The sequence below is a fragment of the Manacus candei genome, unplaced genomic scaffold (genome assembly GCF_025592945.1).
Source record: "Manacus candei isolate 608988 ecotype Guabito, Panama unplaced genomic scaffold, ASM2559294v1 h1tg000046l, whole genome shotgun sequence".
Taxonomy (NCBI): Eukaryota; Metazoa; Chordata; class Aves; order Passeriformes; family Pipridae; genus Manacus; species Manacus candei.
The window spans coordinates 12,928,529-12,952,252 of NW_026138094.1; the positions used below are offsets into that span (position 1 = coordinate 12,928,529).

The 23,724-nt window shown below is 44.0% G+C and overlaps 1 protein-coding gene across 3 annotated transcripts in view; it reads right to left on the reverse strand.

Annotated features, from left to right (window-relative positions):
* IGF1R (insulin like growth factor 1 receptor) overlaps window positions 1-23,724 on the reverse strand; it is a 165,527-nt gene that overhangs the window by 27,620 nt on the left and 114,183 nt on the right. For 2 of the 3 annotated variants that reach the window (XM_051796781.1, XM_051796780.1), the window contains exons 3-6: window positions 10,168-10,480; window positions 7,637-7,785; window positions 5,913-6,057; window positions 1,468-1,682 (exon numbers count right to left, since the gene is read on the reverse strand). In XM_051796781.1, the coding sequence (XP_051652741.1) occupies window positions 1,468-1,682; window positions 5,913-6,057; window positions 7,637-7,785; window positions 10,168-10,480 (822 nt within the window). The remainder of the gene's footprint in view (window positions 1-1,467; window positions 1,683-5,912; window positions 6,058-7,636; window positions 7,786-10,167; window positions 10,481-23,724) is intronic. The other variant, XM_051796782.1, reaches the window with a different exon arrangement.

The following is a 23,724-nucleotide window of genomic DNA, read 5'->3' on the forward strand; positions in this document are numbered from 1 at the left end:
GGAGTTTACATTGCTATTCATGAGAGGCTGGACCAAGAACTCCAAAACTCAGTTCATATACGGCACAACCATTTGATGGCAGCAGCTTCCAGCTCCTCTTGTGAACAGGCCTGGATGGAAGCCCACAGCTTTGAGATGAATGGCTTCCCACTACCAACTCACTGAGCTTTCCAATGCAAAACAAAATAGCATTTTAAAAACTCAATTCTTGGATGAAGAAATCGTGTTCTGTCAACTGTTAGTTTCTAACGTTCCATAGAAGGCTCTGAAAATAAAGGGGTTTTCACCCTCGTGTACACTGGCACTGTTGGTGCTATCTTTGCAAAGGCAGTTTGGCTTTTGTTGATTCTTTTCCCCTTCTGAGAGTCAGAAAGCTTTCTGTACTGGTTTCTTAAAAAAGCAAGCAGTGGCTGGCACTGGCCTCAGTGGTAGTAAGGCCTGGCTGTGTGTCTGTAACTCCTCCAGGACTGCAGGGCTTTGCTCCATTGAATGTGCAAAGAATGGAGGGTGCTCACAGCAAGGATCTGGGCCATCTGCACGCACCCATCCCGCCTGAAGAGACATCCAGCAGAATGTGGGTCCTACTTCTGTAAGCACCACCCACAACAAGGGGGCTTGACTTAGACACAAGATCCATTTCAATTCACTCAGCCAAAAAAAGCACCCCAAACTGGCCAAAGGAAAAATGCACCGTCAAGTTTTAGGAGTTAGAGGTGAAATTTGTAAGCATTCTGTTGCCTTAATTCCTAGGTGACAGACTGCTTTTAAACACACTGGTTACAACTGGAGAGCTGATGTGCAGCCCACTGGAGCCAGAAGAGGATTTCCCAATAACTGACCGTGGCAGAATCCAAAACTAAATGCAGAGGCACTCAGGTTTAGGAATACTGCAGAACACCAAGAAGCGTTCTCAATTCAAAAGCAAGTAATTTGAACATAAAACACAGAAAATCGAGTTTACAACACGCATTCCGACCAACAAGGTACAATATTTGGCAGAAGCTGAATGTAACAGAAAGATTTTGTTTCGGTGTCTCTGGAATTGTTAGTCAGCAGCATCCTTAGCACCAAGAAAGAGTAGGTATCTGAGGGAGGAAAATCCCTATAATGATGCACAGTTACAAAGGAGGCTGAGAAATTGCTCCTCATTGGACACACCAAACTGCTGGATTTCACTTCTTGTTTCCCAGGTATGTTCTTATTGTTATATGCTGCTGCTGTCACCAAATTTGGGAAGCAATCATCTTCTAGAGATGGGTTTTCCAGATGAGACAGGGACTATGTAACCACATTGTTTTCCATGTGTGCAAATGCACCCTCACAGCTACAGTGTAAAACCTGAACAAGCAGAAAGGCTGAAAGGCTCCTCCAGGGTCTAAATCTAAATATTGCAGTGGTGTGTTGGGGTTTCTCTTGTCACACCCTCCTGGGCAGTCTGCCTTGAGATTCTTTTGTCTGTTTACTTACAAGAGGCTCTCTCCCCATTGTTCCTTGGATTTATATCTCCTTTGCTCTGCCGTCCCTTGGTTCCTGAAACCTCCTCCATGCGGTAAATCTCAGAGACACACAGTTTAGGATTAAATGCAAAGTACATTTTCCCCTCACTGATCGTCAGGTTATGATGGTTCCAGTCCCAGAGCTGCTGAAGATTGTGGTTGTCAAGCACATAGAAGGAATAATTCCTGGAAGAAAAAATATTAGTTTTAATTCACAGCCAATTCCATTGAAAAATCCCTTAATATAAGAAAACTTTAAAACACTGTGTGCCATCTTACTTTAAAGTGCTGGTCAGCAAAGGGTTTTCTTCTCTCCTATGGAGCAAGTTTTCCCTGAATGCTCAGGGGCAGGAAATGACTGTAACACAGGACACCCCACCATCTAAAGCCACTCCAACATGTGTTTTAATAATTGTATAGGAGCTGCTACGAGGAATATAAATTCATGTCCTCTGAACAGCAGGTCTCTACACTGGAAGCAGTAACCTTAGATACCCTATGGAAGGAAAAGCCTGCTGCAGTTCTGACAATAAAGTAATCATTAACGCAGCTGTCTTGCTTGTGTTTACAAAAGCAACTCCAAGAGTTTGCACAGGGAGATTTCCTTGCCTCTCTGTCTTAGTTTACCTCTTGGCCCAATAAAGATTTCCCACATTGTGCCAAGTACAGTTGCACCTGTACATCAAAACTTGACAGCAAACAGGACCCACACTTCAAAATGCACAGCTAAACACAGGCAGCTGTGCTGAGCCCACTCCCTAAACACAACCATGGAATAACATGTACATCCTTTATTTCCACAGATGCTAACACAAAGTCGGGTGTGTAAATCCTGTTAATCCTATTATATGTTATGAAGAAATTCCTGGCACTATTCAATTGTGCTGAATTGGAAAAAACCCACAGGTGCAGCAGAAGCAGGATTATAGGCTCTACATCAGCAGCAAGACAACATCTGCAAGGACACTGACACTTTGGGACACTAGGGACAGGAATGCAGCTGATGAATCACAATCAAACCAACCCACCATGGCAGCATTTATTACACTTCTGTGGGAAGTCCCCCCAGCATGAACCACAGCAACACAAAATCCATTATTAACACAAGGAAGCCCACCTTGCTTTGGTAACCCCACATCAGTGGAGTCACACTGGGCTTTCTACAAAACCTTTTAACTTACAGAGTTTCTGCAGGGTAACATGGCAGACAAACCACAGGGCTCATAAGAAGCTGTCATACTAGTCATTTATGGTTTTCCTTCAATTATTTCATTTAAAATTCAAGATTAATTCCTCCCTCATCCAACCCGAAACAAAAGCTGTGCATTCTGGTTCCAAACTGCACAGACCAGATTTGCCATTTCTTGCAATGCAGAGCGTGTTTTCAGGGCAATGTGAAAGACAAGTTGTTTCCTCTATTTCCATCTGTCCCCTAATTATTCAGGACTTGATTTCTAATGAAGTTGATATACCTGGTACCACTTCACACAGATGTAGAGAGGAATGTGCTCAGCTGACAAGGGAGCAGAGACATGTTTGTGCTTTTAAATGCATCTTGCCAGGAGAGAACAAGGATGCTGAACTGCAGGTGGGACTTGACAGACATCACCAAACCCTGTGTGGATTTGGAAGTAACGCACCTCACTGACACTAAAGTTCACTGTTTCCTTGTCTTGTTTGAAAAGGTAAACTGATGCACTTCTTAAACCCCCCAAGCTCAGCCTCACACCTCAGTGTACAAACTCCACAAGTTGGTTTTGAAACTCCACTGGCACACAGATGGTTGAGGAACAGTCTCTTTAGAGACCCCCCTTAAACAAAAACCAAGCCGAGGAGCATCCCCCATGGGAGCCTGCCCTGCAGACGTGCTCACCACCATGCTACCACCAGTCTGGAGGGTGTTATTCATCCCCAAACACCCTCACACACCACCCTGCTCTGCTGAAATGCTGTGGCTGGATCAAGCCTTGCTGCTCTTGTGCCGAATTCACCGTCCCCTGACAATGATGATCCCAGGAAAATAAACTGTAACATCTTCAGTGAGGAGCCACACAGCACTAGAGATCCTGTTCACACCTTCCAACAGGCCTGACAGCTACTGATGCCTCTGCTTCAAAAGGGTGTAGAAAACAGGGGGGAGGTTGTTTTTACAGAGACTTCCCCCAATTTGCAGCAGGGGGTCAGTGTCACCACTGGAACTCCTCCTCAGTCACCACTTCCTCACTTGCTCCTGAAGGTCACAAGTTGCTCATTTTCCAGGTACCCCACCTGGGATGCTTTGGGAAGTGCTGCCTACACACCATCCACCAACAAGGCATCTGCAGCTCACGAGAGCAGTGAACACACTGACCCCAGCAGAGGGTGGAGGGGCCAGGCAGAGTCAGTGCCAGAGCAGGGACCAAAATCCTGCAACAGACCCCAAGACCCCTCCAGCACATCTCCAGTTCACTTCCCCTGATTGCAAAGAGAAATTATGTTCTTGCCACAGGAGCACCTTCACATGGTGTTCAAAAGGGGCAATGAGAACTCTGAAAACAAACAAAGTAGATTCACCCTAAACTTTCCGCTTTCTGTGACAACCAAGGCAGGCACCAGCAACCGAATAAGGAACAGAGAAATTCTGAAGTGCTGTTTTCTTAGTCCAGTTCAATAAATAAAGGGACAGGGACAGTGGGGTCAGTTGTTCAATGAAAAACAATCATAATGGACCTCAAGTTACCTCCTTCTCATCCCCCAAGGCAGTGCTGCCACAAACAGCTCTTCTTCCAGCAGCCACTGCTTCCCAGGCTAAGATCCCACTCCCTGATGTTCATAACTCTGCCCAAGTAATTGTTTAGGCTCAGTTATTCCCTGCCAGGTGCCTACTTCCACTAAAGTATTTTTGGAAATGTCATTTTAGACTGTGGTAATGTCTAAATTATGCCAGGCATTTTCCAAGCAAAGAGACTGCCCCTGCCCCCAAGTATGTAACTGCAGTCATTTCCTAACATAGGGGAATTTTAGCACAAGTAGCTCTTTACTATAGATCTGTTTTGCCTCCACATTCATCCTCATTTTCTTCTTCAAAGCTGCATTTATTTACTACTTCTATTTGGGAATTTCATTTACTTCTCTGTTTGGAAAAACCTGCCATTTCCCTTCGCATGGGCTCTGCTTGCTGACAGACAAGGTGCCATAAGCATAATTACTACTTGAGACACAAAGCTAAACTCAGATTTAGAGAGATCAAGAGAGGGAGGGGAAGAGAAGAAAAGACAAATCAAGGACTGGAGTATCTGTGAGGGCACACCAGGCCGTGAGAGGCTGAATGAGCCACGTGCTCGGCACTGCCAAGCCTCTGGGATTTGCAGTTGGAAAAAAACATCTCCGTGGAGCCAGTGCTCTTCCTGAGACAGACAGGGCAGGAGGAAGAGCTGCCTTTTCACGCAGTCAGATGGTGGAATTTTAAGAATTTAAGGCTGACCAAAGACTTAGTCTGAGAGAAAAAAGGGGGGTTGTGAAGAGTCCCTCATGTTTTAACTTCACCCAGTCAGGGCAGACAAATCAGACACAAGCAACCTTTCTCATGACCTTCCCACTACCTTTTCTTCTATGATTTCCCCAAATTCTTCATTTAATAGTTCTGTCATTATGGAAGGGGACTGATTTCTCTCAGAGAACACTGGTTTAAACTTGGGATGGCTGTTTGATTCAGGAAAAGAGCGAGCAAGGCAGTTTGCTGATGGATCATCACCACACCTCAGCATCACACATGCTGGGGGGCTAAAAACTTTTGCCTTCACAATCTTTTACCATCACAGGAAAGCAGAAGTTATGTACAGCAAAAAGTATCACATGTTGAGTAATTACAGAAGCAATATAATCCAGAGCAAACATTTCAAGGGATCAACTTTACTCTTCCTGACCAGTCTTTCACGTGCTTGGGAGAGAATTCATTTAAAGGTTAACTTTCAAGAAGCTGCAAACAATTGCAACTTGCAATCTGTTTCACACTTGTTGGGTCACTCTGAGTTTCAGGCCCTGCTTAGCAAAGCTCAGGTTTCCTTTCAGCTGACGTTCTCCAAAAAACTCTGCGAGAAGCCAAAGAACTGCAAGGAAATCTGATTGTTTCTGAAGATGCTCTTTTCTCAAACAGAGCAAAGAGAACAAACAAAACCACTTTATCCATGTAAAGAATCTCCCCAGAAAAACCTAAAGTGAAAAGTACACAGCAAAGTTACCATAAAATACTGGGAATATACTCAATTTAATATGCTGATTTGGACAGTAATGCGAATAATGCTGTGCAGAGGTGTTCATTAGGAGAAAACGCTGCATAGGAGAGGAAAAGAAGACTCTATAAATGACACATGAATGTTTTTTAGGAGCAGCTTTCTATTAAAGTGAAATTGCATCTACAAATATCAGAGCACTTACCCATCCACCTGTTCCTCTCCCAGAATATACCGCAGGTTCTTCAGGAAAGACAGGGAGACCAAAGCATGGGAATGACGGATCTTCACATACCCCGTTACTGTCTCAATCAGCCCCATAAAATTCTCCAGTTCTGAGGCAATGTTATCTACAGGAAGAAAAAGGTAATTCTGTTATTACAGGATTCACAGTTTTGACTGATATTCTCCTTAATGCTCAGTTGAAGAGAATGTTTGTATTTGTTGCTTTTGAAAATGAGACACGCTGGTTTTCCTCTCCCAGGAACAGTTGCCTGTGCAGCCCGATGGTTGAAGGGCAAAATAAAGCCAAAGAGTAACACTGGGAAACCAGTCTTGCTTTTCCATCCTGGAATACCTGCTTTTTCCATGGGCATTGCACTCTGAAGCCAGCACCAAATGGTGAGCCAGCATGCTGGCAGGGATGAAAAGACCCTTGTTAAACGTACACATCCATGAGACTGGAATTGCTTTTGGATATGGAGCAAAGCTCAGGCAGAAAGCTCCACTGGAAAACAGAGAATGAGACTGAAGATGAAGAGGTGGGGTATGTTACTGGTGTGCTTGGAAGCACAGGGCACTGATTTCCATGACTTGAGAAGCTCTGGCTACAGCACTGAGAACTCTGGATGAAACAGTGAAGATAAAACCCATAAGGATGTGCTCATGCCATGGAGCATGTTCTGTACAACTCACTGAAGGTGATTTTCTATTACAAATTATTAAAATGACTGCAGAGAAAGCTCCACTCCTCAGTCCTTCAGTACCCTACAAACTGTCCCTGCCCAGGTCTGCAACACCCCATCCTTCACAAGCTCAAGCTTTGCTGTCCTTACCTCAGCAATGGTTGGTTCCCATACCAAATAAGCAGATGCTCTTCAGCCCTCTAAGATAAATAAAATAAAAACCCTTAAATAAAATAAAAAACCCCACACTTGCCACAGGTAACTGGAACATCTTCCATAGGGGAAGACTGTACCTTTAGAAGCGGGACCTTGAGTAAAATAATTCACATCCTGCTGTTACTAAACCCTGAAGCTTTCATTCAGCAGGAGGCAGGGAATCAAACAGATCTCAATCTTTAAACCTTATTCATGAAACTGAAAGGGACCTTCCATAGGGAGACACACGTCCAATAAAAACTAACAGTGATTTTTACTCTGCTTTTAAGAGCTCATCAGCTGTCAACACCTCCCTGGCTGATGAATCACTGCTCTGACAAATTTAATCCAGAGCTTGTTCAAGACATGTGACAAGGGTGGCCAGCTCACTAACGCTGACCATCCAGCAGCACAGTGTTGGGCTTTATATGAGCTCCCAGCACTCTGGATTTCATGTTTTAGCAAAATACCACATCTTGCCTTAAAAAGTGGGGATATGCAGCCTTACAGTGTCATGCAACAAGTTATTTACCTACCCAGATGCAAGGATTTTCAACTTTTCTGCCTTTATTATTCTTTTTGGACTACTGCTCATCTAACTGCCTAATCCTGGTTCCTTGTTCTGCCAAAAAAACTAACAAAAATACCAGCTTTCCCTGGGACTGAATACCTGTGCCAGCGTGGGCCAAATCAAACAGGAGCTGAGCTCTGGGGCTAGAGAGTAAACAGCCTGCTGAGTTTTTAATGTTCTTATCACTATGCTGAGGACAAAAGGAAAAACGTGGACAGCAGCCTTATCAGAGGCTCAGAAAGAGAGGCCATCACTTACTGCCACGGCGGATGTTGATCAGCAGGTTCCCCTTGAGGATTGTGCAGCCCTGCAACATCTGTGCTGATGTGACAGAGTCAATGGTCTTCGTCTTCCCATCCTCACAGATTTTGGGGCAGGGCCCCTCACAAGGGCTGCAGAACATGCTGCTGGGAAAGAAAGAGAGATTCAAAATAAGCACCAATACACAACTCTGAGTCCACCGACTGCTCTGGGTTGAGTTTTGGAAGACATTTCCCTCTAAAGCTTGGACAAACCCTCCAGGCTAGAATGAAAGCTGCCAGCTTCTTCAGAGGACACACTTGACTCCAAGAGGCTGAAGCATCTCTGGCTTACAGTGAATGAATGGACCCACATCCACGGGCTGTCAGCTTCTGGGAGGCTCTGGGGTCCTTCCAAAGTCAAAGGAGCTCCAGGTATAACCCAGTGCCCTTGTATTTGTGCATTTACTCTGATTAAGTATCCCCAGAAACCCTTCCCTTCTCATTTACCTCAGAGGGCAGTGAGGTTTTGTGCTAATCCAGGCCCAACTTCCCAAAATAGGCCAGGCCAAGAACTAGAGATGGGAAAATACTGTTCACGTTCTTATAAAGCTGCCTGTCTCCATGGCCTTAAACCAGTGTTTAAAGCTCAGCACTAGGGAATTCCATGCTCCTGGACATTTTAACTCAGAAAGACAACTGGGGGGGCATAAAGTCAGGAGGGATGTGGAGAAAGTGAGCAGTCCATTAGTCATTACTTCTTACAGCTTGAGAGGCATTAAAGGAGCAAGTTAAGCAAACAGGAGGTCGTGTCTTGATGCAAGGAAAACTAATTGACAAGAGGAATTAGGAGAGGCAGACCAGAAGTCTAAGCAGGTTCAAAATGGGTGATACAGATGGAAAGAGAACAGGTCACCACTGGCTATAAAACATTGAGACAGACACAGCCCCAACCTCAGAGAAACCAGATTGCCAGAAGCTGGGAGGAGACACTGAAGCACAGGCTCATTTCTGTTTCTTACACTCTACAGGCACTCAGAAGCATTTTTTAGTGGCCAAACTCAAGTAATAAGAACTCAGGTCAGTCCAAGCTTTTGGCTACAGCAGCTTTTTAAAGGCTTGACATTATACTGCCTGTATATTAATCTCAAAATTGGACATTTCATGGGTGCACAAAACAGGCCCTCTGACCACTCCTGGTAAAGGTCTTTTCTGATTTAAGGTAATTTTTATTTTTCAATTTATTCTAGCACTTTCCTTGGTATTTCATGATTACTTATGCCACCTTATCACTTTAGAGAGGAAAAATAAGAAGGAAAAAAACAAATCCAGCTTCAAAGACAAAGGCTTCTGCTGACAACACTGATGGACGTGGATTTACTGTTTATTCTTTTTAAAAGAAACTGAACCCACTTTTTTTCTGAGGCTTAAGGAAACATGCAAATTGATAACAGTTTCCCATGCATAAACCATAACAGAAAAAAAAGCTGCTCTGCTTAGTAGTAAGCTCCTATTTCAAAATCCTGCACTGTAACATGCCACAAACCACTAAAAGCTGCAGATACAAGAAAGAGGCTTCAACTAAATGTACAAAGGACACTGGAAATGTTTTCCATTTGCAAAACAGCACCTCTGGGAAAGAGAACATTGACCAGCCTCGAGTTACAGCTGCTCTCAACCTCTGCAGGAGAGCATGACACCCAGATAACAACAGCAGCATTTCTCAGGTGAGTAGCTGGATTTGGGCAGTGTTAAGGTGCTTGTATCCAAATGTCAGCTGGAGCCTGCCTTGAAGACATGGGTGACATGGATGCACAGACACACAACTGGTGCAGGCATCATCTTCCCAAAAAAAACCAGCAGCCTACAAAGACGTCTTTTTAGCACAGTACTGAGGCACTAGGAATTTTAGCACGCTGACTGTACTTCACTCCAAGTCCACAACTTCCAAGGGTCAGCAGGCAATGAAGGCTGCTTGCTTAAACCACCAGCAAATTACCAAACTCATAAGCACACATCACTTCTACTGTTACAATTAAATAACAGCAGGTGAGTGACACTCTCGTAAGAAATTATTCTGTGTACTATTGCCAGCAGCTGCCTTATTTTTGTCACAATCTACACAATCACTGTCTTCTAAAATACCATTGTTATCTCCTGGTAATAGTGGAAACAAAGGGAAATAAAATTAAATACACCGAAGAATACGTGTGTCTAAAATGCAGGCACACATAAAGCGAGTAACAGGCAAGGCAAGGTGACTCCTGTGGTTTGCTGTGTGTGATAATGGTCATCAGCCAACTCCAACCCTGTGTTCCTGGGCTTCAAGTAGAGAACACCAAAATGAAAGCCAAGCCCTGGTTCTGCGCTGCGCTGGCAGTGCACAGCACCACACACCACCAGACCTTTCAAGGGCGAATCCACCCAAGCCAGGCTCTGCCAGGGAGCCAAACCATCTCCATGGGTGTCCTCACTTCTCCCTCCAGCCATTTGCTGCCACGGAGTTGGGAGCGGGAAACCCAAACCCGGCCTCTCCCCCAGCTGTGTTACCTCTGGCTGCCGTTGCGGATGAACCCGGAGGGACACTCGGCCATGCACTCGTCGTTGTGGATCACGAACTTCTCGTACTCACTGGCATCCGTGGCGGGGACTTTGGAGCAGAACTCCCTGGTGACGCAGCGCCAGCCCTCAAACTTGTAGGTGTTGGGGGGGCAGGTGGGCATGCAGACCCCCTCGTAGTAGTAGTTGCGGCAGGCCACGCACGCCGTGTTGTTGTCCGGGGCCGTGCAGCTCCCCAGGCACTCGGGGTGGCAACACTCGTTCTGGTCTGTGCAGGCTCGCTTCCCACACGAGCTGGGGCACACTGCAGGGCAGAAAACAAGGGGGCATCAACACCAGCTGCTGCAGACTGGCACTAAAGCAAAATCCCTGTACAGCTCTACGACACTTTGATTCCCTGGGCGCTGGAGCATCTCTGAAAACAAACAAACAAACAAACAACCCACCAACATAAAAACCGCTCTTGTAAAAAATTCTACTTTTCTCAGCTTTAGTTGCCTGAAAGTATCTTTTCCTCGGATCGAATTTATGACATGAATGAAATAAGTAATAAAGAAAACTGCTGAAAGCAAGATCAACATAAGGATAATGGAAACAGGCAAGAACCCTTTCCACAGCCCTCGTATTATGGATAATTTCTTTTTTTTTTGGCATGTTGGCTTATTGTCTTTCTAAGCATTTCTTGTCTTTCCCATTTGTGCTTCAAATTGGTCTTTCGCTGGCAAGAAAACAAGCTTCCTTCAAACAGCTTAATTACACTTGTAGAAGGAAGCACTGCTCCACTGCAGCACACATGGTTAGGCTGACCCCAGAGTAGCATCCCAATGTTGCTTATGTGTGCAAAATGCGGTTTAATAAAGTATCAAATCATCATCCACATCAAATACCCAGGAATTATGGAGCTACTATTTCCCCCCTGAAGAGCGTAAGAGAATTCTGCCTTATCCTCAAATTCTGGGTTCAGAGAACAAAATATGAAAGGGAGAAAAAAAAAAACAAAACAAAATGGGGTGCAAATTTATGGAGACATTTCGTTTTATGTGAAAGCGTTTCCAGCTTGGAAGGCACGACCAAAGAGCAGAATCCTCAGCAGCCGAGCTCACCACTGTTAGATCAAAAGAAGTGGCAGCATTGTATTTATGTAACAACAGCGTTTTGATTGCAGCACTGTATGGCCTTTTAGCCACACAAGCCATGTGCCAGAGGCTCTGGAAACACATAGACTGGAAATCTGGTTTGCATTTAGTAGCTGCTTGCCACTTTCTAACTTAGCTAAAACACTGCCCCAGCAGCAACAGCAGAAAAGTGAATTACAGTGGTACCACTACAGCGAGATCCAAGGGAAGCAGCACAGACATTCAAATGGGATGATCTGAGCAAAAAGCAGAGAACCAGGAAAGAAGTTCATATCCCAACGTGAACATGGAAGGAGCTGATGAAACCGTAACAGTTCCACACAGGTTTTGCAGTGTGATTTATGTCTCAGTTTGCAGCTACGGCGTTGTTCTAATGCAGGACTGAACACCCTAAAATCTTGATGCCCTCTCTCTTCCCTTAATGAGGAGCAGGCTTTGCAGTGTGTTTTCACAATGCCACTGAGCAGAGCACCATCATCACCACAGGAAAAAAATGCATGAGAGTGCTATTAAGCAATAATAGCAATAACAATAATAATTCCACCCCCACAAAAAAACCAACCAAAAAACCCACAAACAACCAAAAAAATCCAACCCCACTGCATCAAGGATCTTGACATCTTAGATTGAGTTCTGATTATAAGAAGCTGTTTTCTGACAGCTTTAAGGTAGTGCCCACCTTGAAAAGGACTTGTCAAAATGCCATCAGAGAATTCTGCATTTCTTACCAAAATGATTCTGTATCAACCCTGATTCATTTCAATCATCTTTTCTTTTTTTTGTTGAATGGATGGAGAGGGGACACTACGAGAACAAGGAGGTGGGGGCATGAGGGCAGCCAGTGCCTGCCCAGAGAGCACAAATATCATAAGTATCACATGTAGGCCAAAATAAGCAAATTTTTGCAGAGCCAGTTACCTGTAAGACTGCAGAGAGCAGGAATGCAGAGGCAACCACTGTTAAATAATGCATTGTGTAAAGCTGCCGGTTTGTTGGGGGTTTTTTTTAGCTTGAAAAGGGAAAAAAAACCCATATGCCCCAAACCCTTACACCAAAATAAAACACACATGCAGGTGTGTATCCTTTTTTTGACTGTAATCTGCACCAGAGTAAAAGAAGTCTGCCCAGATGCCACCTTAGTAAGGCATCACAAATTGCCTCTCACCCCAAGGTACACAGGACTTGCATTTGCCACTACTAAGGGATTAAAAAATAAAAAAAAAAAATCAGTATGTCTTGCTAGCAGATGGACTGCTGTGCTGAGTGGGTGCCAGAACTCAGATTTCATGTGGTAGCTGCATTTCCAGTTCAAAGCCCTACTAAAAAAAAATAACACACACACCCCTCCCTGCCTCCACAAAGTTCAGTATTGACGTATTGATCAACTACAAGATTTTTTGTTTTCATCTAGACAATCTGCCGAAAAACAAATACTACCAACATTAAGTACTGAGATAAACATAGCACAGAAAGCTGGAGTTTATTTCGTTCTTGGGAAAGACTCCTGTATTCCCTTAATGCCTCTGCCATTCATGAGCAGTCTGCTATAAAAATAGGATTCCCTGCATATCTCCTGGTAAATCTGCTGACTCTCGTCTACCGAAATATAAATTGGAGCACAGAAGGATACACAAGTTCACACGAAAAAGGCAATCACTGGAACGGGTTTTCAAAACTATAGTAATATTTTAATCACAACTGTTTTAACGTGAACTCCTGAAAACTTTTTAAAGATTATTTTGTAAAAGCTCAGCAACCTCGTTTTCCCCTCAGCCCTATTTTCTGCTTGCTCTTGCAAACATTGGCAGAGTTTTCAGCCTGGAGACAATATGGGTATCCTGTTTCTTTGAAGAGGCAGAACAAGAACTTCTGTGTGTGTGTGTAGGACACATTATCAACAACAAAAAGCCTTATCTGCCTTACACGCCAGTTCCCTCAGATATCCCTGTTCTAAAATCCTTACCAAACAACACTGGCTGACCTCACAGCCCAGCCCCATCTGTCCTCCCCTCACCCTCCCTGTGCTACTTGGGCTGCTAGATTTGTAGCAAAACACGTAAAATGCAGGTTCCAAAACACTTTGGCCAAAAAAAGCACCCTGAAATACACTGGGTAACTTGTTGACTTTAGTCCGCAAGAACATCAGAGACACAAACATAAGCAAACAGTGCTGACATTTGGGGACAGAAATTATCAGCCAGGTACAACAGTGCCTGGGACCACGAAGGCTGATGACTGTATACAACCCCCTGAACAAATCCTTGCTGACAAGCCCAAGGGCAAAAAATACTTAATTGTCATCACATGGAGATACCAAAATAATGGAAAATATCAGAGACCTTGGAGGGCAGCCACAGGACAGGGAAGTCAAAGCAAGAGCTGGAGAAGAGCGGACCCTTTAGCACTTTAATAAAGAGATGATGAGGCTTGACTAGACCAGTGTCCAGTTACATCTGGGGAGTGAAAGTACTGTCAGATCATCAGATCTCCAAAGAAGGACAGTACTAGAGTTCCAGTATCCACAAATCAAATTTACTGGAGCAAAACCAACACCAGTACTTTCTTTGACCATCCATGCCTCAGCTTCTCTCTGATTTCTTCAACTCAGTTTTCCTTGACAACAAAATTAAGGACATTTTTCTGAGTACACAATCACAGAATCAACTAGGTTGGAAAAGACCTCTGAGATCATCAAGTCCAACCTTTGACCTAACACCACCTTGTACTATTAAGATCCTATGGTCGCTCGCAAAAAAAAAAGGCAAAATATTTCATTCCAAGATGCTCCTTTACTGAGCAAATCAGATTCAGACTTGACTTACCAGAAAGGAGAGAATTTAAAACTAAATGTAAAGATCTTAGAAAGAAGAGGAGCCTCAAGAGAATCTGACTCAGAGAGACTCATTATTCTCAATTAAAACCCCCATGATGCTAAAAAGAAAAAAGGCAAGAAACAATCATCTGTATTTACAGCAACTGCTTTCTGGACAGGCTGACTGTAAGGAGGTGGCAGTAAGTTTGTCTGACATCTAATGCCTCCCTGCTCTGTGAAAGAGCACCGAGCCAGCGCTCGCTGCAAACACCCCGCGTTGACATCACGGCTACGGCAGAGTCCAGGCAGACAAAAGTGTTCTTATCATCTCCGAGACGCCATGACTTCAGCAAGGTTGCAAGAGAAAAATCAGGTGAATAAACAATCAGTCACAGGGAGGGAAAAGGCAGCCAGAAGAGGAAGACTCCTGGCAAGCAGAGGCACCGGCCTCGGCCAAGGATGGCACCGCGCCAGTCACATGCGGGCGAGCAAAAGGTTGCCAAGTGTGGGATAAATATTTTTTAAAGATTCTTTCTCTCTTTGTAAAAAGTGTATTTGATCCTTTTTTTTTTTTTCTTATACTGTTTGGTTTTTTTAGAGCAACCCTCACGTAAAATAATGTCTCAGAAAAAAAAAAAGGGAAAAAAATAAAAGCACCTAGTTTTGAACAGAAACCAGAGGAAGAAAGGAGTGTTTTCTCCTGGCCAACTACTGAAAAAAATTAGCTGTCTAAATTTATCCACAGAGACAGAAAAATACGGTCACTTTTGGAATGTTAATCCTTCTACATGACAGAATTTTTAAAATACTGCATTTTAATGGGCTAAACTTTGGTACGGCCTTTCAAACAGCTGACTTCAAAACTTCGAGCAGCCTATACACGACCTGATTTCTTTTGCCCAGTATACTGTGAGAATAGAGAGACTGGAGAGACATTACTCAGAAAATCCAGTTCCAGTGATTCATGGTCAGGGCTGGAATCAAATAACTACAGAATAAAGGCTGCAATAAGGAAATACACATATTAAATACAAGCAGTAACGTGTTCTGATCACAGGAATATGGGTAAAAGTCATCTCCAAGGAACTGAAGAGGCCACTCAGAGTAGCTGTGTAAATCTTTATATTACTACAGAAATAGGTATTAGCAGCATATCAACAACAGTGTATTTCTGGTGGTTTTTTTCTCTTCCCCCCTCCCCAGTGCTCTGAAATCATTTATCTCACATTCAGTGAAAATCCTGAAGGTGAGAAATGCTGCCATCTCAAACTGCTTTCTAGTGGTTAAGGCATAAAGTCTGGCAGTTTTTGACATCAACTGCCAGATCTCAAAAGGTTCAGGTCAACCCAGCACTGATACTGGGACCTGAAAGGGATCCTCTCCCCCTTCTCTAAATCTCTAGTATGTGCAGGGTCATGGCCACCAGTGAAATCTTTGGGTAGGGCTATACAAACTTACACCAAGAGGGCATTAAGTCTATCCCCACTCAAGATCATTTCACCAGCCCTGTGTTTCCATGTTTACATCCCAGTCACCACCAGCCCATTTTGATCTTGGGGATCTTTCCAAGAATCCTGAAATTATTGCTGAAGTTGTTCTGTGAATTATCCTCTTCGTACTACACAGACCCAGCTGATGTTCAACTACTCCTGGTTGACTTCCACACGAAGCTTTTTGTTTTCTTGCTTCCTGGCATTTCAGTTTGCCAAAGGAGTAGGTGTGATGAAGCATCCAGAGCCTCAAAACAACCTCAAAGGATTTGCCCAACCTGATATCAGCCCACTAACTGCCCAATTTTTAACCATATGAAAGACTGATAAATGAATCAACTCTTGCATCCCCCTCCTCATGGGTGAAAAGCAATGCACACTAACTGCCTGTTCAGCCAGTTGAGCAGCAGTTGGAGCCAACTGCTCAGATGGAAACACCTGTAGATGGTTCTAGAGCAAAGGAAGCAGAAAAAAAGCAGCAGGAGGCAGGTTAGGAAAGCCCAGCATCACCCAGCAGCTGGAGACTCCCAGATTCCACCGGATGCAATAAGGTCTCTGAAGCAGAGAGGGAACATTCATCATTCAGCGAGCGTACTTCAGTCGGATTCACTGGAGTTTGATGACCCCACACTCCTCTTTTGGCCACCTCTCCTTTACACCAAAACAGCTTCCAGACTTGCCAGCTGTGATACACAACAACATGTGTGCTAAGTCCATTTTATTTGGAGTGAGTAGAGGATTCAGGGACACTCTGGCACTGTACGACCTCCCGTCCCCTCAGGTTTCCACGAGTGAAGCAATCAACCCTGCTAAAAGCTCCAGCAGTGTTACAGCGACTCCCATCACGCTGAAATCAGAGCAAATGGAAACAACCACCTGAGCCCCCAGTGAACAGGAACCCATGGCCAGCACAGGTAGAGCATTTGCTGGAAGTGTATAATACTACGGCCCAGGAAGGTGCAAATAAACACGAGTTATTGACAAACCCAGGCAGCACGAACTGCATTCTCTTTCAAAACATTGATGTTGCCCAGCACAGCCCAGACTGGCATCATTGCAGCTGGCACTGGAGAGAGGGAGGAAAAAAACAAGTCCATTTTGTCCCTTCCACGCCAGTGTGAATTCAGTACATAAACAAACCCCACGGAGGCAGATACACAACCAGCTCTGGGGCGCTCAGGCCGGTTTCACTCTGTCTTCAACACTGAGTAAACAAACCGGTCAGGAATGTTTGACCATCAGTACTGCTCTGTTCCAGAAACATTTCCTCCATGAAAAGGGAAATTTCCCACTGGAAGATGCAAATCAGAACAGTAACACCAATGAAAGGGGGGATGCAAGCAGGAACACGTGGTGGCAAAAGCTGTTCCCCGTTCACTGCCACAAACTTGTTCCCATTCCTAAAGGGGCAACTGGAGTTCCTGAACTCTGCAGGAACAGATAAGGAAAGCAAAGAGTTGCTGAAGAACAGCTCTGAGGCAAATTATTTTTCTTTTTGCTGCAGATTACGAGCAATATATTGGGGTTTTGCTTGTTGTTGCTCAGAGCTAGATTTAATCTGCCTGTCTTCCAAATGCTGCAAGTGTAAGGCAATAAGCTTTACAGGATTTAATTAATATACTGCAAGCAAGGAGTGCTGGTCAGCCATCTCCTGGCAAAACCCCAGCTGGAGGAAGAATACCCTTCACATTCCAGATTTATTCCAAAGGAGGAAGACAGTTTGATAACATTATCACACTGGCCTAAATGATGGAGTTCTCTTAATGCCGAAGGATCACGGCAGTTTAATCCGGGGCAAACAAGAGTCACTGGTTCTGAGGGATTCAGCTCCTGCTTCTTTCAGGAATGCCCTTTGCATTTGTGCCTTACACCCATCAACAGTTTAACCATTCTGGCACCAGCAATCAAAGACAAAGCTCATCTTGGAGGCAGAAATCAACACTGCTCCAGCCAAAGGCTAATTACACTAAAAGGAAAAGGGAAAAAGCTTCAGGAAAACTGTTTACAATACACACAGCAGGGCAAACCCAGACGGGTTTTGCTCATCTCCAGCTAGGATACGACAAATAAGAAAGCCTGTTGAGTTTTAAGAACCAAAAAGATGAAAATTCAAGGAAACGGCCTGAAAGAGCAAGGATATTCAAATTGTTTCATACAGATCAAGATTTTTCAAGCTGTTCAGCTGCTAGTGAGACAGGCCACTAGAGCCAGGATTAAGATCTAGATGTTTCAGAACCCGAAAAAAACCCCAAAAAACCAGAATGATAATGGAAGGGCAGAACAAGTTGCAAGGATATAGATGGTTTGGAAAGTTAGAGACACCTGGTGCATTTGTTTTAAATTACAAACTCCCAAATCTGGGAGAACCTCACTTACAATATCTGCACATTGCAAGTGAAGGGACCCTGTTAACGACGAAGATGTTCCAAACAACATTAAGGCAATTATGCTAAAATTATCAAATAAAGCATTTCCTTCAGGACTTCCAGAAATACAAGAGTTTAAGCAAATCTGACAGCAACTGAAGGTTGTGCTCTTGAGATCCACAACAAACACAGAGCGAGCTCCTTCCTTGGTTTTAGTAATTATGGAGTAGTTTTTTTCATTCTAAATCTTCCTCTATTTTAAACACAGAGGGAATGCAGAAGGCGCCAGAGTTTGTAAGACCTAAAAGCAGACAGGAAGACTGTGCATTAATCCATCTCTTAATGCATTTTAACAAATTTACGGGCAACACGGACAGCAGGAAGGATACAACTGACTTGAAAGCTGCATTAAAATTAGTTTATTGTCACACACCACAAATGTGGATGGAAGTGTTTCACAGGGAAAAGGGAAAATGTTGATTTATCTTTTCAGACTTCATGCAAATTGCTTTCATACTCTGTAAATCATCCTGGACTATCTGAACATGAACTTTTAACTCCATCCTACATGGGTTGATCTCCAAAGAACAGAACTGCTGCAACAGTTGCCTGTTTGTTTGTGGGTTCCTGGACAGCTCTGTGTGCGGATAGGAAAGGCTGAGTGGGCTGCAGAGCCTGCTTTGGGAAGTGCAAGGATGCTCTCAATCCAAGGAGGCACTGGACATTACCACAACCCCAAAGGAAGCCCCAATCAAACCACTGCATGTTCAGCAGCTCTGAATCCCTGGATAGCTCAAGCCAAGCAAAGGACTCAAACACCTGAGTTGGAAAACACTGGGAAAAAGTGACTTGTGTCAGTGAGGGGCATGGATGGGAACAGCACGTGGGTGTGCTCAGGGTTTTCGTCTAACCTGGGGGAGGGATAGCAGTGTCCACCCTGTACTTAGTCCCTTGTCTCTCTGTTATGAGACTGAACTATTTCAGCTCTTCCAACAGTTTGATAAAATCAACTGTTTGACTGTGTCAGCCCCCAGAATCTGCAAACACACAGAATATACTGACAGGACAAGCAGCACTGCCAGCCCTGCCACACACACAGTTAATACTTGGATGCTTGAGCTGTCTCTGCTTACACACTTGCACGTGCTTTTGAGGAATTCCTGTTAGTACAACTGGGGAAAAATAATAATGACATTGCTTCGGACTTTCTAAATCCTTCCCTGTAGTAAGGATTTGTGATCAGATTAGGGAGCACCAGAGTTTTATTTATTTATTTATTTGTTTGTTTGTTTGTTTGTTTGTAGGAAGGACAGCCAAGGTGAGGCGTATCCCTGGATCTGACAGGGGCTCCAGGCTGCAGCAAAGCCAGCTCAGAGACACTGCCTGGCTGCTCTGAAGCTGGAGATGGCACCAGACAGCACTTATTAAAGGAAAAGAGGGGATTCATGGTTTTGATACTGGCACACAGTGGGAAGCACGCTGCTTCCCACTCTTTTTCTGCTGGAGTTTGGCACGTTTCGAGCTACGCTTTTCTTCTCTGGTACCTTTTTTTGTCATCTCAAGTCACATTCACATGAACATATAAATACGCAGATCCTTACGCTCTGTGTATAGCAGATACTTACATGGATGGGCTCAAAAAAGAATATTCTTTTCACACACACTAAAAAAATTATACAGAGTTATTTTAAATTCAGAACTGTTTGTATATTCCTTATAAGTTTATAAAACTCTCACTGTCCTCCCATGACTAACGAAACTGGAATTGAGGGAGTATTCTATATTTATAGCTCGTCTGGTTGCTCATGCCTATGGCCCTATTTCCACCCTCCGTTACTGTACACAGAGCTATGTGAGGTATTGTGGGTTCCCAAACTTCACCGATTTCCTAACAAGGCAGGCCTGTGTCCCGGAGGAACAAGCTGGGGGCTGTTTCGTTCGAGCATTGGCCGAGCTCGGAGGGAGAGGCCTTGAGCACTGTGGTTTTGGCAGCTCCCCTTGAAACTGGTATTAGAGGCCATGTCTGTGCAGTTCCAGGCCGAGCTGGCACCGGGCTGTGCATCGATGCTGCTCCTACTCGTCTGCAGCCCAAGCCCTGTTGGATTCCTGCTCGCTCTCCCTGGTTATTTTAGCACTTGGATGCTTCACTGAGCTGCTCCGTCAGCCACCTACACCATGGACACACCAGAATTCCAGGCAAATCCAAGCAACTACAGAAAAGCCCAACTTTGGCCTCTCAAAATCTAAAGGACACAAAACCCTCAAACTTTATCCAAAATCCCCCTCTGAGATCACACATATTCACTGGTGCTGCCCCACCACAGACCTCCAGTGGGTGGCAGAGACAGAGACTCTATCGGGTATCTAAATGCAGCAAACTGAGGAAAAATATGGGCTTTCCTATGAATGAGGGCTGGGTGACACACCCAACCCATAGGAATGCCCAAGAATCACACAATCACATCCCATCTTTTAAACAAGAACACCTCACTAGTTCATAAACCCCAGAGAGAACCACAAGGTTTTGTCGTGACAGAGGCGCCTCAGCATCGATGCGTTTTTAGCTCACACCAGGCACCTGCAGGGCACAAAACTGCTCCTAATTTGCAGCTCCTCTGTATGTTCAGTAAAAATAAGTATTTATCAAAAAATCAGAGGGAGAAATAGGCACAGGCATTTTTCAAATTCAGAACGTTGTTGGTGGGTGGGATTGGGGTCTGTCATGGAGTGGGATTCACTACAAGGCCAGGCTGGATGAGGCCCTGAGCAACCTGGTCTAGGTGGGAGGTGTCTCTGCCCATGGCAGGGGGGGGTCTGGGACTAGATGATCTCTAAGGTCCCTTCCAACCTTTAACATTCTATGATTCACTAAGGTACTAGAGATATAAAACCCCCCCAAAAAACCAAGAAACCCACAACTCTTCCTGTGGGGTTCTGCAGAAAAGCACAAATGGTGTTGTCACACCAGGAATTAAGAGAAAGCAAAGAGTAAACTGCCCTGCACTGAAGGGGGAAGGAAGCATGGAAAACACTGTTCTCTTTCCAGGTAATTGCCCTGTACTCTACCCTCCACATAACAACTGCAGGAATTTCCACAAATCCCCCAAGTGCTGAGGAGTCAGCCCATATTAAGTTCAGGAGAATTTCTCTGCAGGTCTAAATGCTTCGCACACAAACGTGTGGCAAGGTCTGGGCTACGCTTAAAAAGTTTAAGCCTCCACACCTACCAACCAAAAAACACAACCAGGGAAGCAGGTGGTGACATGGCCAACTCTGTCTAACTGATCTGAGACTGTTTTCCCTTAGAAAAATAGGGGGGGTTTTCCCAATTTACTCAGCAGCTTTCTTTGCTTTGCAGTAAAGCTGTGAGGATCAACAGGCAGCTCTGATGAGTCAGATGTTCAAGGAGCAAACACGATCTGTACCTCTCCCCATCTCAACAGTGGAATTGTTTCCCATCACTTTGCACACTCATTACACAGGACAAACTCTTAAATGCTATTAAACACTCCTCCAACTCAGCAAGAAGAAAAATTATCTAAATTTATCAAAGAGGTGCAAGTTCGCTTCACTTTGAGGAAAGGATTTAAATATGGATTATGTTTTCATCCATCAAGATCAGGGAGTAAAATTATAAAAGGTTCTTTGAAGAACTAAATACAGCAAAACTTGGTGTTATCTTCTGAAATTATATATAAAAAAAAGTTTCACATATTTACACCATTAAAAAAATGTTTATGCTGCAGTAGATCAATGATGTTCTTCCACATCATGTGATAATTTGACAGGCCCTTTTCTACAGCAGTTTTTAAAAATTCTCTTTTAATGATAAAATTCCACTAAGCATTTCATTAATTCTGCAGAGGGTTAGCACTAGGTACAGGAGAAAACACAGCTTTCCAAGCCAAACAAGCTGTACAATTCAGTAATATCAGTATTTACAGCTTCTTCATGCAGAACGTGCAGACTTCAGACAGACCATGAAACCTGCTACAGCCTCGTTTACCCTACAAACTATTAGATTTATAGGACACCTATAAACACCTACAAATGGAAAATTTATTGAATTCTAAGTTTTATTTCTCAATAATACTGCAGTAACAAGACTGCAATTACCTTTTCTTCCAGTTATGGGTCTCCCTGAGCCAATAACTGCCAATATCTTTGGTTACAGAGGTCAAAGGGGAGAAAACATCCCCACACTTCCCATTTTGCACCTCCTCACGATGCTATGCTGTGTTTTTACTATTCAAAAGTACAACCTCCTCCTTTTACCGATCTGAACACCTGGGGCACCCCATTCCCTAAGTTCTCCAGGTGTATATTTACAGTACACCAAGCAGAGCAAGAACAAAATATTTCTGGCCATGCTCCAGTTATCAATATCATATCACCCCCCCAAACATGTAATGCTGATGCTGAGAAATGTTGTGACAAAGTCATCTGTCACCTCTGGCCCAGCCAGTCCTGACTATAACAGGGGACCAATGGTTGGTTTTTGGCAGCTGGAGGGGGACAGGGCTGTACTGCCATCAAACCACACTCAATTTGAGAAAAACTTGCCTATTCTATCATTAGAAATGATATTTCTCTTCCCATGTTTACTGCAAAACGAAACAACAATGGATCTGTCTCTATTTCAAGCAGGGCAGGCCCAGCCTTCTCTGCAGTTCTAGGAACCTCAACTTCCATACCCATTAAATGAAGTTTTCTGTAATTATGCAAACACCAGCCTGAACACACTGTTTAAAAATCACACTGATTAAAAATCAAACAAAACCCCAGACAAACCCCAATTTGCAGACACAACCTTTGCTGAAAAACAATAAAAAGGGAACTACCAAATAACAGCAGCTCCTGCTTCTTGATGGCTCTGAAACACGAAACAGGGAGGGGAAAAAATAATTGGTATTCCAGGATGTCCCACGCACACACCCAAGACTAAAAGCATTAAATTGGATGGGAATAGAATAGCTGATCTTGCCTGCAGTCAAACACAGAGAAGTATCATTTAAATTGCAAATTACAGAGCAACAGATTTTTGCACAAAGTTCAAGGCTGCTCCATGGTTTGTTTTTATGAATTAGGAATGACGTGGGGGAAAAGCGAGGGGTTGGGCCAGCTACTACCCTTAATACGTATTTCAGCTTAAATATTCCTCAGGCTCGTTTGATGCACTTTATCCAGGCACAGGGGCTCGTTAAAGTGATGACAGAAAGTAAAGCAGCTTCCCAGGGATCATCCCCAAGGATGCAGCATCCGCTGGTGGCCGCGCTGCCGCTGGAGGATTAACTGCTACAGCAGGATCTCCAAACTGACTAATTACTGCCTCCTCCCCACATCATGTCCCTCCCCACATGGGAAACTTTTAATCCAGTTATACCTTTCCTTGGGAAGTGCTTTTCAAGCAACAGTTCATTTGACAAACCTTCCGCTTCCCCTTCCCGGGTTTTAAAGGGCTTGTTCCTCCCAACAGCAGCTTCTTGGCCTTGGTTCCCACAAATTAAATTTGATGAATGCTTAGGAACAGAAAAATATATACTTCACATTTATACAGTGCTTTTTAATCAGCAGTTCTCCTAATGCTTTACAAAGTATGAAATCTAAGCAAGTGGCTCTTTTTAATGCCCATTTTAAAGCGGGGGGGGGACACACAGATGCAGTAAAAAATTATGAGTTACTCAATGTTAGAGCAAAAGGAGAAGATTTAAGAACAGAAGAAGTTGTTTGCCTTGATATGCAAA